The sequence below is a fragment of the Taeniopygia guttata genome, chromosome 1A (assembly GCF_048771995.1).
Source record: "Taeniopygia guttata chromosome 1A, bTaeGut7.mat, whole genome shotgun sequence".
Lineage (NCBI taxonomy): Eukaryota > Metazoa > Chordata > Aves > Passeriformes > Estrildidae > Taeniopygia > Taeniopygia guttata.
Window position 1 is genome coordinate 65,313,174 of NC_133025.1, and position 20,231 is coordinate 65,333,404.

The following is a 20,231-nucleotide window of genomic DNA, read 5'->3' on the forward strand; positions in this document are numbered from 1 at the left end:
AGGTTCTGTTTCAGATCTCTGCTGATCTGAGAAGGATGGAGCAGAAAAAAAATGACATACTTAAACCCTTTTGGTAGAAAACAGCATGGGAAGCAGAGAAAATTAATGTAACATTCCTCTAAAGCCCCATTGCAGAGTTGTGGTTAAATGTGATTAAAGTTCTTATCCTCCCACTGCCTTTACAAGAGTATAAAAATGGTACCTCTGAAGTTTTGCTGGAGTTGGACTTATCAAAAAACAAACAAATAAACCCCTGCAATAGTTAATCACTCTTACGTAATAGAGCTTGAAATACTAACTAGCTTCTAGTGTAAAAGTACCAACTTTAAATCTACTTCTTTTATTTGCCGTGGTTAAATCTAGAGTTTGACCTCAACCAATGATTTCTTTTTTTCTGCCTAAGCCTTGATGTGTTTATGGCACACTGCTTGTGGTGATAATCATACTTTCAGTAGCAATATCTCTGCTTCAAAGCCAGGTCTGTCATCTCTTTTCACTGACCTCAACAGTTTCCTGAGCAAAATTCTGTGGATAAAAAAAAAAAAAAAATAAAATAAGACTATTTTAAAAACAGCCCAAACCCAAACATCTTTCTGAAATGATTTAAATTTTTAAAAAGAATGTATCTTTCTTGTTTTACTCTGCCATTATATCCACCAGTGTCATCACTGCATGGTTTCCACTGAACCAGACAGACCACAAAGCCTAAAGCCTTTATCCACTTTCTCTTTGATGAACATTCAGTGCCTTGTTTTGGAATTTTGTTTCATTTCTTTCATTGAGGGAAGTGCTGGCACCATCTGCTGGGACTTTTGTCACTGCAACCACTAAAGAGAGAATCAGAGAATGGGTTGGGTTGGAAGGGACCTTAAAAGATCATTTCATTCCAACCCCCCTGCCATGGGCAGGGACACCTCCCACTGTCCCAGGTTGCTCAAAGCCCCATCCAGCCTGGCCTTGGACACTGCCAGGGATGGGGCAGCCACAACTGCTCTGGGCACCCTGTGCCAGGACCTCACCACCCTCACAGGGAACAATTTCTTCCTAATACCCAATCTAAACCTTCTCTCTGTCAGTGTGGAGCCATTGCCCCTTGTCCTGTCACTCCAGGCCCTTGTCCAGAGTCTCTCTCCATCTTTCCTGTGGGCTCCCTTCAGGCACTGGAATCTCACAATGAGGTCACTCTGGAACCTTCTCCTCTCCAGGCTGAACAATCCCAGTCCTCTCAGCCTTTCCTCCTGTATGAGGATCTCAGTCCTTGCATCTATAAATGTACTAAATATTCCCAGTTTGACTCATATGGCTCATATGGCTACCTTTTTGTTATTATTTTTATTTTTTCCACACCTGTGCTAGATTTAGATTGCATTCATCAGACCTCAGCAATTTCCTGCAGTCCTGGGTCCTGCCTGGGTTTGGGGAGGCAACTAAAAAGTCTTCTGTACAGTTTGGTGCTGAGACTAAGCAGATTAATGAAGGTGATGGGACAAGGTTTTAAACTGAAAGAAGGTAAACTCAGACTAGGTATAAGGAAGATAATTTTTTTATGGTGAGTGTAGTGAAACACTAGAACAAGTTGTCCAGAGAGGTGACGTATAATCATCCCTGGAAATATTTAAGGGCAGGTTGGAGGAGACTCTGAGCAACCTGGTCTGTTGAAGATGTCCCTGTTGACTGCAGGGGGGTTGGAGTAGATGCCCTTTGGAAGGCCCTTTCAACCCAAATAATCCTATGGTTCTATGATTTTGTGATTCTACCGACTTGAGTCCTATTTTCCAGCTCCTGTATAAATGGATTTGATTTGTGAAGGAGGCCACTGAGTTTAAATGTAGAGGACTGAGATGAAAAACAGCCTCAAAGAAAGACTGAAGCACTTCCTTAATTCGTGTAAGATTCAGGAAACAGGGATCATTCTGTAACAATATTACCAAACTCTTTTTCTGTAGATCTCAGAGCAAGATTTTAATAAGCTGAGAACAACAGAAACAGAGACTCAAATTGGCAAAGATGGCTTTATAACACTTTCAGTCTTAAATATAAGCTTTTAACTGGAAATTATTGTAGTCAATAAATCTAGGAATAACTATAAAAATTAGATTCACAAGATTGCTGGAAATGTAAAACAAAGAGAATGTCTAAAGTACAATTTATGTTTCTATCATATCCCTCATAATTTTTAAATGGTTATTGAACTACATACAAGAATATGTACATTTTGTATGCATATAATATATAGTCATACTATAAAATACATTTGTGTATTACATATATTTTGTATATTTATATATACTATATATGAATAATATAATGACATGGAATTGTCAAAGCTTTAACTCCTAACATCATAACATATGCATTTCTTCGTATTTTTAAAATTTTACTAGCTATCTTTACTCAGTATTTTATGTCTTGTCATGAATTAAGAGATATTTAAGTCCTTATGATAGGTGATTCACACAGTAAGCCTTAAATATATATAAACCTGTTATATTTTGAGGACAACCTCCCATTTGAATCTCCAGCTTCACCAAGGAAAGGGTGATTTTTTTTTTTTTTCCCATGGATCCAAAGTGAATTTACCCAACTTCAGGGTTCAAAAGCAGTTTTTAAGGTAGTACACTGGAAACATCAGAACAAAATTAATTGAATGAGCGTCCCTCTAGGGTGACAAAATCCCTGACTCTGATTGCACATGTCATCTAAACCAGATGAGCAGAAACTTTCTACTGGAAGTTACAAGCCTCTCTGATACTCTGTACTGAGCTGACCACTGGTGATGGCCAATCCCTGCAGAGAATTGCCATTTTGGGGCATTTTCAAAAAGGAGCTATAATAGTAGTGTGGTTGAATATGGCATATGAGGTCTTATTTTGAAGCTGAATTTCATCTACAGTATAAGCATGCAGCCACATTTGGAAAACTTGAAACTGGGCAATTCCCAATCAAGCTTAGCTTTCTGGTTGATTTTGTTAGTTTTTCAAAGGTTAGTTTGGCAGATTTTAAAGCATCAAAACAACTTGATAACAGCTGATGTAATTTGGCACTAATAATTTGAAGCAGGTGCCAGACCTACCTGCATGATGCACTCTGAATAGGGCTGTTGGGGGAAACAGTGGCAGCACCTGCCAGTTCGTAGGAAAAGTCTGACCTTCCATTTTTAGGCTCATTTCTTCAGTTCAGTCTGAGACACTGCTCACTGCTTCATCCAGCCTCATCGCCACTGGACTGTGGAGCACATTGTCCTGAGGAATCCAAGGGCTCCGGGCAGATGGAACGGTGATGTCATCCGACTTTTCCATTTCTACTTCCTATGAACATTTGCCTTATTCTTACATGCCAGCTCTTTCTCGGCATGTTTTAGACTAGAAACATTTTTTTTTTTCTGGGTGTAGAGAAGGAATCACTTCTTTTTGATTTCAGACAAGATCTGGCAAGTGAGCTCTTGTTGCTAGTCAAAGAAAAAGCCTTAAAAAAATTAACACAGAATCTGTGTTTAGCAAAGTGATTTGCATAAGCTGTACACTTGGTTCTTAGAGTTGGAACGGTTCTAACCTATGACAAATTCCTCTGTCTGGGCTGTCTTCCAAAATCATTTTCATCTACCCTGGCAAAAGAACTGAAGTCTGCGTTCTGCACTAATTAAAGGCCTTCAGGAGAAGGGCCCCAGATGAAATGCTGACACACTTTGTACACGCTTTATTTGTGAAAGGGGATACTGAGCCCATTTGATGGCGCCTCCTGCTCCGTCAGGCCGTGCAAAATTTTAAGTGGGGAAACAAAATGGGCACAGTTATGTCTTGTTAAGGTTCTGACTTACTAAACCACTGCAGTTTTCTCCATTAAAAAGCATGATATGGAGATTTTTTGATCTTTGAATAACACTAATAAGCAGTAAAAAGGCTAAAACCCATGGCAGTTCCTTAGTGAATATGAACTGACATTCCCAATTTTTATTAAGTACTATGGCTTAATGGAGCTGAGTCTCTGTCTCCCTAAATATCTTCATTTTGGAAACAGCAGAATATACACCCAACATCTCTTTTACATAAAACTGGGAACTGCTGAAAAGGGAAGGCAGGGAGAACAGCTGTCCCAGTAACTCCCTGGAGTTCTTCCAGCAGGACTACCACTCCAGTAGGGATGCTTTCCATTCTAGATCCATGACAGGCTTCTCAGCTTTTTAATATTGCCAATGTATTAAATGGAAATCAGAGTCCTTGACTGAGGAAGGCACCCAGTAAGTCTTTTTTTCTGAAGTTGTTGTCCTGAGTATTCACCACCTGCTTTGAAACACACGTGCTTTGGCTGAAGAGAGATTTTAACTACTCTGAATGTTAACTGCTTTATCCAAATACCCAGCAGGAGGCAAGGAAAGAAACTCCTCCTCTGTGGGGAGTCTCACCTAGTAGGAAGTGTTCTCTGAAAACATGGATTAGATTCAACTCTGCAGCTGAACTACACGGAGAGCTCCTGCAGAGACTAACAGAGCTTAACCAGGGTTCAATGCACTCACCCTGGCCAGGGAGAGGAGGGAAGTACATCTATCCAGCAGCAGATGTTCGGATGCTTAGTGACCTGTGGGAAAACACTTGGGAGAGGCAAGGGCACTTAGGCAGCTGCATGGTGTTTGTGGAATTTAAGGAATCCCAGCTCATGTCCTAGTCTTTTCTCCTTGCTCATTTGCAATGAGTGCAGAAAAGGAAAAAAAAAAAAAAAAAAAAAAAAAAAAGGAGGAGCAGGAGGATTTCTCCCTCAGATATTCTTTCAGCATTCCTCAGGCTTCACCCTGTGTGTCTGCTGCAGCCTTCACTAAAGGATTTTATTGTAAAGCAGCAATGCAGTGATTCCATAGCCTCTGAGACATATTCAGGTTTTTTGCTAGCAAATAAACTCACAAACATAATAAACATTCTTTATGAATCCTCATCCTTTCCTTAGGAGGATGAATTTCTAGCCTGTTTTCTATGCATCTTACATGCAAAGTTTCCACAAGTGCAAATGCTCCAGTTTTTTTTCTGCCTTCTTGGGCACGGGGGACAATCCTGTCTTGTTTTTGTCCCTAAAAGTATTGACTGTATTAGACAGTGGGCACGTGCTTTCGAAAGAAAAGCACCATGAATGCTTGCATGTCCCTGTATTATCGGCCACGTGCTCCGTCCCTGGGAGACAAACGGGCCACTGAAATGCGGCTGGCCTGGACGTCCCACATACCAAGCAGATGCAAGCAGAATGCCATAGGGAAATAAGAAACACATTGTATGTGATTTAAAAGGCTTACAGCTATGGAATATCCCTCTGAAAGCCTAATGAACATCTCCAGCACATAGACAATCAAAGTGCAAAACGCGCCCTGCATCGGGATACAAAACCACGGAACTGGAGATAATCTCAGAAGAGACCCACAAAATAAATCTACTGACAGCAGCACCTATAAATCATGCCACTCCAGCACTTGGGTTGTCAAAATGTCTCCAGGCTCAGGATTTTCTGTGGAGAAGAAGCTGTCCACACAGATTCCTTTTTAATTTTATGCCTTCTGTTTGCCTCTAGAGTGAGCTTGTGTCCTGGGTTTGGGGTTTGTGTTTGTTTTGCTTTCTTTCTCTCCTAATATGTCCCAGACTGACTTTGACAAAGTTAGTGATTAGAAATTCAGATTTCTTACCACAAGGCTGGGAAAAAAATACATACAAACACTTGTTCAAGTGATTGAAAATACAGGCATTTTTTATCCTGGTGACTGTTGGGGTGATTGGATCAATGTTTGGATATAGTGGGGAGAATATCTACGGAAAAGGAAGGGGGAAAAGGGTAAATCTCTCAGGATTAATCTTCTGGGGGTACATTTTTGCACAGACCTCCCTACTTATGACACCTATGAGCTCTTGGAAGTAGATTTGCAGAGTTTCCACCAAAAGCTAAGCTGGCAAAGGAGCAAGCAGTTAGCAAGATAATTTCATCCCTCATTCTCAAAGAGAAACAGGTCTGAAACAATTCCTTCTAGAAATGTGTCAATTCCCAAGTGGAGGAATAGCTGGTGTTAAACCTGTATTGTGAGGTGAGAAGCAGCATTAAGCAGGCCGGGCTCAGTGGCTTTCTATCCACAGGACTTATTGTAACAAGAGCTTAGAACTGTCTACTCTGCAGCTTGAACGCAAATAGCCTTGATTGTGTTATTCCTGCTGATCCCTGTGTCCCATGCTTTGCACAGAGGAGCTCTGACACACCTTAAGGAGCAGCAACGATTCCAATTCTGCTCCTCCATAGACTGCTGAATGTTTGTAAGACTTTGGAACATGCACAGCATAACATTTTTGTATGCAAATTCTGGAGGGTGTCTCAACTCTGGGGACAAAACTCTGGGAAAACAACACCATAAAAACAGCAACACCAGCATTCCTCATGTTGGTCCTGCATGGACAGATGATCAAGGCTGCCAGGAACAAATGATGCACTTTGACACATAAAAGAGGAAGAGTGGTGACAGATAGACAGGGACTAGGCTGAGACTCAGGAGACCAGGCTGAGAGATTTCAGCACTAACTCCTGCTCCACCACTGAACTGCTGCAGAACCTGGGAAATTCAATTTGCTTCTATTTTCTTGCCCATTCATAGTATAAACTCCTGAGGGTGATGACTGTCCCTTGCTGTACTACTGCAGTTGAAGCAGTAACATGTAAATAACTTAGACAAACCAACCAAATCTGCTGGTGGAAGGGTGCAGATGGGCATATAAAGAGATATGGGTGAAAGAATGTGAAGGAGCAGAGAAGCCAGGGGGAAAGAATGGCCTGAAATGAAAAATTAAAAAGTGAGAAAAGGGAGTTAACAAATAGCAGAAGAGCACAGAACATAGTCATTCCAAAATCAGCTGATGCCTGCTCTTTCCCACTGTCCAGAGGGAGATTTCAAAGTGGTTTAAACACAGAAGTGAGCAGGGAAACCATCCTGCCCTTCACCAGCCCTCTGCTAATCCCAGTTCCCCATTCATGAACTCCTAAAAAACCTTCAGTAATCTGAACCTGTAAAACAATTGCTTTAAGGTAGTGGAACCTCTCCTTAAGGACCCAGCACAACCATCTCCCCAGCACACCACTCTGCCAGCATTTATTAGTCCTCCAGGGGTCATCTTTTACCTGTGCTAATATAATTCTGCTAAAACCTTCTGGCTGTCTGGGGCCTGGCTGTCTTCAGCAGCACACCAGTGTGAAATATTTATGGATTAAAATAAAATTAAAATGCAATTTTCAGGCATTTTGAGAGGAAGTCTTGAGCTCTACTTGTGGCTAAGTGATAGACTCTAGAAGGTTTTTTAGTAACAGCTGAGAGGCTCAGAATACTGTGACAGAAGGTGAAGTCCATGGAGAGGCCCAAGCTAATGCATTTTCAAGTCAGTGGAAATATTTCTCTGTCTCTCTGAATGTTGAATTGGTCTGCAAGGGACTGGATGACATCCAGTTGAGGCCCATAGTTACCAGAAGTTGCTACCAACCAATGACTACTCAGAGGGTCACATTAAGCAAAAAGATGGCTGCAGAACATGTTTAGTGACCAATGGCTGCAGACACAAAATATTTTTCATTCTTCACAGTGATCTGAGGTCAGAAGACCAGGGAGGAAAAGGCATGAAGGCAATAATAATGAATTTATCAGTCCACACCTGCTCCCACCGAGGGATCTGGAGGAACAGTGAGATGTAAACCCCATTCTGTTTCCCAAAAGATCCAGGGAGCTGCAGGCTGGAGTCGCTGTGCTGATCAGGCTGACTCCCTTTACCAGCAGTGAACTGCTGCTTTAAAATAAAAATCCAAGAATGGACCTATAACTAGTACACTGCCAAACATAACTGAGATTTCTTAGAATCTGCTCTCACTGTGAGTTTTGTGTAAAATGTTTCCCAAGATGTCTTTGTGTGGCTGTTAGTTATTGCAGTTGATGTGCTGTGAAAGATTTTTAATGGCAAGTCAGAGTGTTTCCTGAGAACTTTCTGTTATGGACAGATCTTAAGTTAAACTGGGAAAACAGAACAACAACAAAAAGCAATAATGAGGCTATAAAGGAATGGGGAATAGTCCTGGTTTCCACCTTCACTGATAATTAGTCAGAAACACAGACTTTAGGTTCAGCCTGAAGGAAGACTCTGGAATAAAAACTGCAAAGTATCAAAGGGATTCTTCAGCCATTTTAAATCTTTAGTGAGAAAGCTAAACTAAACACTGCAATGCATTTTCAGAATAAATTGTCTAGAGAAATAATGGAATTTTTAATTTTAGAGATTTCTCAGCAAAGACCAGGCTAATGCTTGCTAGGAACAATTTAGGTGGTGCTGATGCTATGGTGGAGCAGGCGAATAGACCAGGAGACCTCTTCAGGTCTCCTGTAAATTTATCTTCTTGTATTCTGTGCCTACAAACAGGAGTGTTTGCCAAGAACATGCTAAACTTGGGAAGGTGTGCAGTAATGTTTTAAATCCATTTATATACAAACTAAAGTTTAAGAAAATATACATATGAGATGAAGAACTGCAAATGAAAGATGACAGAGAAATAACACACAGGCATTTGAAATGTGGGCTGAAAATAAAACAGGATTCAGCCTGGAAAATGCATGCTAACATACTTGGGGAAATATAATCCTAAATAATATCCTCAGTGGGAAAGCAAAACCTGGAAATCATTTATTTTACAAAGGAATCTTTGGGCTGATTGAGGACAGTGAATCAGATAGATGCGTTTTAAGCACCACCGTAACAGCTGGAGCTCAGCTGGAACTTCCAAATTCAGATTTGCTGCTGCTGCAACCTGACACACACAAATAAATCCCCCAGCACTCACAGTAAGAGTCTACCAGCTGATTTACAGTTTGATTGAAAATGTGAGTCTCAGAAGCTTCAGCTGGAGACCATCAGCTGTGCCTGGAGATAGGGCCTGATGAAAATCAGGTTGAACACTGTTTCCAGCAGAGCAAGGAAGCAAGTACCTCCCATCCCTCCCCAATTTACGTGTAGTAAGGCAGTTTGAGGAAGATCTTGACTCCCTGACATTAGTAAAGATTAAATTTCCTCTTGTTGGGACAAATAATTGTACCAATACTGGATGTTCAAAATTTTTGAGAGTAGTTGGAAGAAAATACTAGGCAAGAAAGTGGAAAAGAATTCAAGTGATGAGGTAAATCACAGAAAACAGAATGAAGCAAAAAACCCCTGCCACATACACAGATATTGACAAGAAGTCCTGCAAATTATTAGACACAGTATCTTTTACCTGCCTTGGCTACTAATTCTGTTCCCTACCTTTCTGTTCAAAAAGATATCCAAATCTCTTGAGGAAAATTCCTTCACCACCTGATAAGAGCAATCCATTCCAAGGCCCTTGCAAGGGACCTTAAAATGTAGTTAGACAGAGATGACAGAAATCCTACACCTCACCTGCTATATGGGTGGCAGCACTTTTTACCCAGTTACAGAGAAAAATAACAGTCTAATTTCAGAGACTTATTTCCACAGACTCCAGGAGCAATAATTTTGGTGTCAATGTTTTCTTTAACACAGTTTTCCATTCTGTCAGTGGCACACTCAGCAGCTCCTGCCATAAGCACAAGTCCAAGCTGCTGATGGCAGCGAAGGGAAAGTCTGTGCTGCGTGGGAGATCTCTGGACTCCCACAGTGAATGTGCACATTTTAGTGCAGGAGTTCAATGTCCATTACCAGATACTAAAATAAGCTTGGTTCCCTCTGCCTCCAATACTCACTTTGTGGTTGTTGTGTTCTTTCCTAACCATTCCAGCTGGATGGTCCCGTGGGCTCCTGACTGCTCTTACCTCTCCACGTGGCAGGAAACAGAAGGTGATGTTTCCAAAGGAACTGACCCAAAACCTTGGAAGTCTGTCGCCTGGTTCTGGTGAGATGCAGCCATGGAGTAAAGCAATCCTTCCCCTTCTTCCTCCTCTTGTTACTGTTTCTCTATCCAAACCGTGCTTTAATTAGATATATCTCTTAAGCCTTTGTTAGCTTAATGTTTGTCTCCTGACTGTGCAATGTTCATAAAACAACACAGGTGACTGGCCAGGGTCAGCTACAAAGTACACAGATATAAATCTTGATGAAGAGGAACAATTACTTGCTTTACCTCTGTTATTTTTTATGCTTTCTAGTACACTTCTAAATAAATGCCCTACTTGCTTTAATATTTAAAGATCTCTTGTACAAGCAGAGAGCATTTTATATGTCTATTCATATGAAATCTTGTAGTCTGTAGTTTCTTCATTCAAAAAAATCACATTCTGTAGACCTCTATCATGTCTTCTAAATTCATTGTTTCAGTATTTCTGGTAAAGTAGTTTCTTGCACTAGATTTACTGTTCAAGGAGCAATCTTTTTGATTGTATGAGTCCATGAGTTGGGTATTTGGAACACATAGTGAATCAGCAACAAGGGTGAAAATGTTTATGAGCAACTCATAATATTTATAGTGTAAATATTTCTTTGTTACATGGCACTGCTCTTAGAATGTTTCAGAAACATTTCTGAATGTAAACATCTTAATTAATGCAATAAATTTTAAAAGCAAATATATTTGTTACCTTCAAAGTTAGACCCAGTGAATTTTTGGGGATGCACCATATAAAATAAATATAATTGAATAATAATACAAAATAATTGTGCTGAGCTAAAATGATGGATTTTACTTCCACATTAGCATTAATGCAACACTGAATGTGTAATTTTTGGGCTTCTGCCTTTCAGGTTCTGATTTGCATGAATCTGGTTCTTCAGCTTTTTTTTTTTCTTAGTGGATATTGACATCTTTTGAAAAATGTTTGGAAAGTGCTATCATGGGACCCCTGATAAGACAAGCCAAAGGCAATGGGACCTGCTTTGCCAGCATTGCCACCTTCTGTTACTTCCTTGCTGGTATTCTTTTGCTATATTAGTTGACAATCTATGGGCAATAATGCAGTCACAATTAAGCCCACTAATCTAGTAACAATATGGCTACACCCCAAATTTCTGAACTCCAGGGCATGTTCTTTGGTGATCTTTTTTCAGTTCCCTTCTTGCTTGTGATTTTGAATACTGGATGCATTGCTGTTGATGTTCAAACCCTTGATTAATAATGTAGTTACCACAGCATCTGCACAGCTCATTTTATTCTTTTGGCAACATTTCAGTCCTTATTGCTGCAGTTCTCAGTCTTTGCATCAGTTCTCGAACCTGTTTTCACAGAAACATCTGTTAGGTGTTATCTCCTTCAGGGTTTTGCTCTAACAATGAAATTGATGCATCATTGCTTGTACAGTTTCTGCAGCCTTACAATTGCCTGGGGGGAACGGAGTTTGCTTTGCTGAAGAAACAAAATCTGAATTACCCAAGAGCTTATCTGCTATGTCACATAAGCTTTTTGCACAGGAGTCTGCAAAGTCTGAAACCACAGCCCTAGTAATAAGTTTTCAGCACAATACAAACTTTGAGTCTTTCCTGACCTCATGTTCTTCCATGAGACCACTGTGAGTGCAACCTCATTATTTGCATAAATTAGTATCTCTTTGCTTAAACCATTTGCAAAATTTGTCTTGGCCAAAACATATTTGTGGTGGCATTTTTCCTTCTCTTGTTGTCCTATCCTTCTCTTGTAGAAAAGTTCATTTCTATTGACAGATTGGTTTATTGCTTTACAAAAATGTCTTTTTGGAAGGTGGAGTCTCTTCATATTTAGTTTCTTTTATATTGACACAAGTAACATTTGCTGATGGACTATTTTTATCTTTATTTGTACCCATTCCAAGAGATTTATGACCAGGCTTTCCAAAAACAACAAAACATGGGTCAGGGCCATCTGACTTTTCATTAGTCTCTGTATGTGCCATTGCAACGACAAGGTTACAGAGTCTGTTGGTATAAAAGGAAACCTCTTCTACCTCTCAGTTGCATTTAAGTAGTGGCCTCATCCTCTGTGCTCCTTTGGATTTGGAGTGGTTTCTGTGTTCCAGTGAAATTCTGGTGGCATCCACACTTAACATGTTCACCACAGACACTGAATCCTCCTGGTGATCTGCTGCACTGTTGGAAACTCTGCCCCTCAGCAGATGGTTGTCCTGAATTTCCATCACCCATATGCTTTTCAATGCTGAATAGAACACCTTCCAGGGTGTTTTTGAAAGCAGCTCAAAAATTGGAGTGGATCAGATTCCTGAATCAGCCTCAGGAAAAAATAAAATAGAAATGTATAATTATTCCTTATCCACATCTCTGTCTCTTGGCACAAAGGTTCTTTCCATGTTAAAAACTTCTGTGTGAGTACCAGGTGAAATTCTGATTGGTCTTGCATCAGTGAGATATTCATCTCAGAGAGATGCTGTCAGTGATAGCAATTAGCCCCAGCAGTGGCAGAAATTACTTGAATATGAATATCAATGAAGATCAGCAGTGTTCATCATCATGCCACTAAAACTCACCTTATTTTTTCCTGTTTTCCTGATGTTACTTCATAAGTGATGGTTACTGCTACTCCATGGGCTCTGTCAAGGAGTAGTATTCCAGGAATCCAGCAGGGAGCAGGAGAGGATCATTTTGCATCCACCAGCTCTTGGTGAAACCCTAACAATGAAGGTCAAAGGAAATGATTAATTTGTTATTGGGTTTGGAATGAAAGGTGCTATTCCATAGGAGAATATTCACCTGCTAAAATTCTGTTGGATAAAGGGAAAAGAGGGAGGAAGCACCTGTGGAATGAACAGGTGGATTTTTGGTGGATACAGGGGAAGACATGGGAAGGGGCTCTTAGGTACACATCATGAGTACCACCCAGAAAAGTCCATTTTTCCAAGCTCTGACATTCCAGAGGGGTAACCAGTGATTAGCACATCAATTTCTATATTCCTTGGATGCCCAGTGCTTTGGTTGGGAAGAGATAATATTTGGAAATGAACAAATCCAGGGATGTAATTCCTGATAGTAAAGCCCTGGGGACCCAGGTTTTGATATTCTTCCAGCAAACAACCCAACAGAGGGAATCCTGGAAGAGGTGGAAAACACTCACTCTGTTGATGGAATTCCTGGGAAATGGAAAGCAGCAGAAACAGGAAGAGCAGAGCTGGAACCAGACTCCAGCTGGGTAAGGCAGACACCAAATCCTTTGGAATTAGAACCGGGCACGGGTGAGAAGAACTAATTGCTAAATTTGTACCCCATAGATTCCTGAGCAGGATCCCAGCAGGAAAACTCCATGGGAAGATCCAGACTGGGGACTGTTCCCAGATGGGAAGAGTGAGCCTTGGAATTGTCTGAAGGACAGCACAAGGATTAGCTGTCAAATGTGGAGATGTTATCAGACAATTACTCAGGAGTGTTTAGTTCCCAAGGCAAGTCCATCCCCTGTCTTTTGAAGTTCAGAAATCTGGGAAGACTCCAAGTAATGTAGGGAATTGACTGGCAGATAAAACTGCTGGGGAATGGTAGGGAAAATCATCTTATTTGGGACTTGTTTTGTATAGGAATCATGCAAAAATTGTCCAAAAGGACAGGAATCAAATTGGATTGACATATTCCTTGGAGACCACAATCCAGTGGGAAAGCTGAGAGAGGGAAACAAAGCCTAAAAAGGCAAATGAGCCAAATCTGCCAAAACCCTCAAATGGGTACATTCCCTGGCATTGCTGAGGAATTCAGGCAAACTTCAAGAAAAAGGTGAGCCCATAATGGAATCCTTTATGGGAGACCATATCCAGCTATGACCCTTCCTGGGGAAAGCCATGGGATAGTTTATCCCATTTTCACAGAATATGTCATTTCCTTGGGAAAAACACTTTGCATAGCCTTATTGTTTAGCCTAACCAGTAACCTGGGATATCCAAGTCCATCCTCCCCAGTGGGGAGACTGGGAGCACGTCTGGACATGGAGAATTTCTGGGAGAGCCCCAGAGAAGAAAGAAGGCTCCAGCTTTGTAGGTCTGTGTGATAACCCATCCTGTCAGCCACTCCTGCTTGATCCCAGTGGATTTGTCCTCTTGTATTCAACCTCAGCATCACTAATTGCTGGGAATTAAGCAGCTTTTGGTACTTCTTTTCCATAAAACCTCTCCATCCTGCCCTTCAATCCTGTTGTGCGCAGAGGAAAAATCCAACACTTCATTTTTCCCTTCTCCCCTTCACTTTGCCTCCTCTTTTCCTGCAGGCTTTGGGCTATCCAGTCTTGGATGTGGATTAGGCAGAGCACCTTGGAAGCTCAGCTCAGGGTGGGATTGGAGCAGTGTTAGAACCACCATGGTTTCTCCCAAGGTTTGGTGTGAGGAGATACATCTTGGGAGGGGCTGGGATTTTGTGCTGTTCTGGGCTTTTTTTTTTCTTTTTTCTTTTTTTTTTTTTTTTTTTTTTTTCCTTTTGGGCCACCTCAGAGGAAAAGCTGGAAACCAAACCAACTGAAGGGGATTCCCAAATTCCTTTCCAGACCTTGAGAGGAGGCCCAAATCCACATGGAGCTGAGAAAAGGGATATGAGGACAATGGGAATAACTGAGCCTCAGGACTCTGCAGTTTATTATTTTAATGTGTTTGGAGGTGCAGGAAAAATCAAATCACAAAGAAATTCTGTGTCTGTAACATCAAGTACAACCTCTTTAAAGTCAAGTCCTCGGAGCGAGGTTTTCCCCAGCGTAAATCCAGATGTGACATGGAAAATCCTGAGCAAGAATTTCCAGCCTTGACTATACAGCTTTTGGAAAAGCTTAATAGCCAAACAATATCAAATTTATAACAGATTTGTATCAAGTGTGGTGTTTATATCTGGGACCACTCAGTTCCCTGGGTGTGAAACCCTTTCAAGTAGCAAAGCTAAGCCATTTTTGGGAATTCCAAGTGTTGTGTCTCTAAGATTCTTAATACAATATTTAAATAATTAATATTTAATTGAGATAATGTAAAGTGGATTTGTTAGAATGGCAGAAATGTTTTTTCACCTGGAACTGTGTTGGGATAATCAACATGCCTTATATCAGAATTAATTGGTCCTCCTTCTTTTCTTTCTGGATTGTGGATAACTGGGGAGAATATTTGGGATAAAGAAATGAAATGCATTTTGTGTTCCCAAGGGACCAGTTTTAGCCAGCTTTAGTCAGGTTTCTTTTTCACAGATTTCTTGTTGTTTTGATCATGAAATCACAAAAACCTTAAGTTTTCTAAATTAACCCTGAAAAGCTTCAATGAACAAATCCTGTTGGAATTGGGGATTGGATATCTGGGATCTTACGGGCCTTCAAGGCCATATTGGGTTTACCTACTGATTTTGGTTTGAAACTCCAAGTTAAGAATAGTAAAAATATGAATCAGTTCTCATGAAACTCAGTTTTCCAAAACTTTATTTAGGATCAAAAAAGATGGGAATTCAGATGGGAATTCCTTTAGCAAAAAAACACCTGGGAAGCAAAGCAGACTCAAAATGCCTGTAAGAAGATTACAGAAAATCATCATGTATATATATATATATATATATATTTATATATACACACACATACAGATAAAGTAGATATTTTATAGCAGTTGCAGGTAAACTGTCAGGGATGGGTTTTTGAATATTTTTTTTTTAACTAAAGTATTCTATTTAGTATTCTATAAAGAATATTAAAGTATTCTATAATTATGCATGTGATTTTTGACATTTAATATAGAAGACTAGATCTCTTGCTAGTTTTAGAGTACTGCATTGGAAGTCTATGTGCTTTCTCCTCTTCCTTTCCCTGTGCCAGGAAAGTTCTTAGGAAACTTCTGTTATCTATAAGAAGGTTGTAACATCAGAACTGCTGATTTCAGTGCCTTTATCTGAACTTGATATATTATCTGTATTATTATTTAGATTCATTGTTTTAGACAGAACTGGGGGGCTGGAAGAGAAAATTTAAGGAAAAGGTTGTGGAGAAGGGGCAGAGAAATAATCTAGAGAGCCAAATTTAGGGTTGAGAGCCATCAGTCTGCTGGAAGGAAATGGTGAAGGAGATCAACTGGTGCTGAGCACACGTGTTCTGTGGGTTTGTCCCAGCCTGACGAGGGTGTGGGGGACACTCTGCACCCCAGCCAGGGCACTCTCAGAGTGCAAAAATGGAAATATGTGCCCAAATTGCCTCTGGAGGCAGTTTTTGCTGTCTATCCTCCTGCAACTGTGTCTTCTGAAAATTCAACCCTTTTATTCATTGTGCTGTACAAAACACTTCTCATAATTCCAGGAAGCAGATGATACTAAAACTTGAAGGAATTTGAATGTGGTGAAACAAGATATCCTTTCTTCTCCAGTGTGAGGTGCTTGATGTCAGGAAATACTAAAAAACAAGAAAATGGTTATAGTTGAGTTGGTCTCTTTATTTATTAACCCCTTTTTATTTTTTTTTTTTTTAACAGAGGAGTAAATGGGAAGGTTACAGGAGCTAAAGCTGGATGTAATAAATCCCTAAACCTTAATAACAAAAGAAGCTTCTTTAATGGAGAAGTTAACAGTCCTGTGAGGGGATTATTTTTTTAACTCAGAGTAAGTACAGACTGCAGAACCATGAAATGCCACCTGAAGGAGCCTAAGTCAAATTGGACTTTTTAATAATTTTCTCACGTTGTTGTTCCCGTTTTTAACCTCAAGGGCTGACTGACACTGTCATCGTTCTCCAGCGTCTCAGCCATCCCAGCAGAGCACTGGGTGGATCCTTCTGTCTCTGCTGGAGGTTCAACTTCACAACCCAGGGGAGGAGTCCCTGCTGGGGCAGAAGTCACAGAGTGACTCTGCTGTTCCCCAGGCTCCTGCCAGGATTGTGGACACAGGTAGAAATTATGGGAAAGAAAGTGACTCAGTTGAGCTGTTTTGTTCTGAAATTGTGTTTGTTAGGGAAAGAAGGTAAGGATGAGAAATCTTGGGCTGAATGGATTTTTTTCCATGAAATACCAAAAGCAATATTGGGAAACTTACTGGTTCTGTTGGTGATGGCTATATGCTCCTGCACTTATCCTATTAGTTTTCCTTTCAAATATCAGAAATTCAGAGACTCTTCAAATTGAATTGTCTCCTGTCCATGGTATTTCCTTGGTTGTTTTTCAAAACAAAAATGCTTGGTCAGTAATAGTTAAAAACTCTTGAAACGCATTTTTTCATGACCAATGAAAATGCTGTATGACAGGCAAGGAACACAGCCAGGAGAAGGTGATGCATTAATTCTTGAGTGGAGATGAACCTGTTGTCCATAGTGGGGAAGCTTCTCTGCCCCTTCAGAGCACAGGGACTGAGTTTGGCTTGATTGGAGCCAAGGCAGTCCAGGCTTTCCCTGCCTGCTCAGGTGGGGTGGCCACCAGCCTGTGACACCGGAGCTGGGAAGGAACTTCAACCCTTCTGAGGGCTGACCCCCTTTATTGTTCCAGCAGAGCCCTTTTGGGGGAAAGTACACTTGTAAATTGTTAAAGCAACATGCTGCTGCCCAGGGCAGTTTGACTCGTTTTGACTCACCCTTCTTCGGGGGTGAGGAAAAAAGGCTGGGGAGGAGGTGGGGACAGGGCGGCTGCCTCCCAAAAATCCGAACAGCCAAGGATGTGTCCCAGACCCAACCTGCCCTCACCTCAAACTTGTGCTGCCCTGACACTCCCAAGTGCATCCTGCAAGCTGACATCAGGAACCTGGGGTGGTGAGTTTTGTGCCACAGGGAAAAGGGCCGCTGTTTGTGTTCAGGGGCACTGATGTCATTTGAGGCACCCCAATGTCCCCGGGAGAGCCACGATGCTGTGGAGGAGCAGGTGAGTGGGGAATCCTCTGGGTACCCTCACCCAAAGGGACCCAAAACTGCCAGAAAATTCACAGGGAGGGGGTGTGTGTAGAATGCTGAAACCTGTCAAGTTTTTCATTTATATATATATTGACAGGTAACACAAATTGATATAAAAACACATTTCAAAATAAACCCTATCTAATATATTATATACAGGAATGTGAGACACTCCTGAGTAGCGATCCGTAGGCTTTGAACGTAACGACATAACGTTTTTATATACGAATGGAACAATCCAAGTGCCTGAAAACATAAGAAAAGATGATGGGGTGAAGGAAATAAAACGGGCTCTGTGCCTCTCCCTTCTCGCTCCCCGGCTGAGCTGTGCGGTGCTGCTGCCGCCTGGCGGCTGAGACCGGCACTGCTGTCCCTGTGTCCCCTGCTGTCCCTCTGTCCCCTGTTGTCCCTGCTGTCCCCGTGTCCCCTGCTGTCCCTGTGTCCCCTGCTGTCCCTGTGTCCCCTGCTGTCCCTGCTGTCCCTGCTGTCCCCTGCTGTCCCTGTGTCCCCTGCTGTCCCCTGCTGGGTGCACGGGACACCGGCGGCCTCCGTGGCTGCCGAGCATGGGAAGGGCAGTCGGGGTTGAGCCACACTCAAAATGGCGGACGTGGCAGGACAGGGACAGACGCGTCCCTGTGTCTGCCTGCTGCCGTTCGCACAGCCCCCCCTGCCGCTGACCCCACAGCCCGTGTCCCCACACCGGGAAACACCGCGAAAAGAGCTGGGTTGACTTGGGAATTTCAGGCACCCAAAAAACAGACGCCTCTGCGAGGAGCAGGGGGAGCCTTAAATGTACCACAGCAAAGATGGCGGTTTGGCACACTACCTATTGACCTTCCAAAGATGGCGGCATCGCGCGCATGCGCATTGAATAGGCAGGATGGCGTCCCGGACCTCCTGTCTTCGGCTGCCTCAACGCGATCCCCGACCCGACCCGGCGCTTTCAGCGCGATTTTCCGCGGCATTTCCCGCTGTGGGGACACGGGATGGGGACACGGGCTGTGGGACACGGGAGCAGCAGCAGGATGCGGCTCCTCTCTGAGGTGAGGGTGGCGGCCGGGGCTGCAGGCAGGGTTGGCCGGGCAGGGAGAATTCCCCTGGCAGCAGCTCCCTGGGGAAACTCGGGATGAGGGGGTGGGAGCTGTGGGGGTGTTCTGTCCCCGGGAGCTGCTGGAATGACAGCTGGCAGCAGCCTCGTGTGTGTGTGTGTGTGTGTGTGTGTGTAAGCAGCCAAATCAAATCTTGATCAGATTTGTACCAAATGTGGTGTTTGGATCTGGGAGCGCTCAGTTCCCTGCGTGTGAAAGCCCCTGAAGCAGCAGAGCTGAGCAGTTTTTGAGCATTCCAGGTGGGCTGTCCTGCAGAGGGAGAGGGCCGTGGATCCCCTGTTCGCTGGGAATTCTGTGGGACCACATGAAGGAGATAAGCAAAAGGAAGGGAGAGAAAGGGATCGAGCTGAGGGATTGCTTAGACACGCTAAAATGTTCTTCCTCCTTCCCAGGAAGGCTTTCAGCCCTCGTTTCAGTGCAATCCCTTAGGGCTGGGAAGAAGCTGGCAAGCCAGAGCTGTGGGGTTTGGTCGGGGGCATTCCAGGGGCTGTCAGACAGCTCTGGAAGCATGGAAGGAAGGAAGGAAATGCTGCTTTAGGGCTGGCACAGCAGCACCCAAAGGCTCCCTTGGTGTGATCCCTGCCTGCCCCAGATGCCAGGGTAGGGAATTGAAAAGCAGGCAGAACCGACTGGAAATCTGTGGGGTTTTCATGAGGCAGTGCTGAGCTGCTGACACAGAATTCTGCAGGAAAAGTGAGTTTGGATGTTTCTATTCTGATACGTATTGGGAAGAGAAATGCATCAATAGGGTAGCTTGGGACACCAGAATATACGGCTCTCAAAGCTGAATTGGCTTTTTTTTTTTTTTTGAAGAGAGACAAAATGAATATGGTAGATTTGTTGAAATGATGAAAAGGGTGGAATGAAAGGTTCTTTTTGACCCAAACTGAAAAGGCTTTTTTGTTTGTCTGGAATTAGGGAAATTTAGCAGATCTCACTTTTTTTTCCCCTTCTCCAGCCGAGTGAAGTGTTATGTTTTTAATTCAAAAAGGGTTTGCTGTTTATGTAATATTTCAGCTGTAATTCCACAGCGGGGGAGAGCTTGGAGCAGCCAAACTGAATCCAGCATGCCAGGGAGGGAGCGCTGCCCTTGTCCGGCAGTGCCCTGAAGGCCTGGAAGGGGAAGAAATCCCAGTTAGGTTGGAATTCCTTTTTGTGGCACCCAGAAGGTAACTGAGTCTGGAGGGAGGAGTCTGAGTGTGTGCTTTGTGTGCACCTGGACTGTGCAAAGGGAGCTGTGCCAAAGGCTGTGCTCCTGCTGGAGCTTTCAGGACACTTGTCTGCAGCCAAGAGCCGAGGTGTAAATATCTCCAGTACCAAGGGTTGGCTCTTGGTGCTCAT

The 20,231-nt window shown here is 42.5% G+C and overlaps 1 protein-coding gene and 1 long non-coding RNA gene across 8 annotated transcripts in view; one reads left to right on the top strand and one right to left on the bottom strand.

Annotated features, from left to right (window-relative positions):
• The window catches only part of LOC115493467 (DNA repair protein RAD51 homolog A-like), a 75,851-nt gene that overhangs the window by 51,964 nt on the left and 3,656 nt on the right, over window positions 1-20,231 (top strand). For 4 of the 7 annotated variants that reach the window (XR_012053711.1, XR_012053707.1, XR_012053708.1 and 1 more), the window contains exons 4-6: window positions 9,784-9,897; window positions 16,382-16,508; window positions 16,614-18,824. Coding sequence is in view for 1 of the 7 variants with exons in the window: in XM_072923766.1 (XP_072779867.1) it covers window positions 18,768-18,824 (57 nt within the window). In the remaining 6 variants the exon portion in view is untranslated. The other 3 variants (XM_072923766.1, XR_012053709.1, XR_012053710.1) reach the window with 3 other exon arrangements.
• LOC121469145 (uncharacterized) lies at window positions 325-3,592 on the bottom strand. The gene is made up of 2 exons (XR_005979040.2): window positions 3,074-3,592; window positions 325-525 (listed from the first exon to the last, which is right to left on the bottom strand). It is a non-coding gene; the product is annotated as an uncharacterized lncRNA (long non-coding RNA).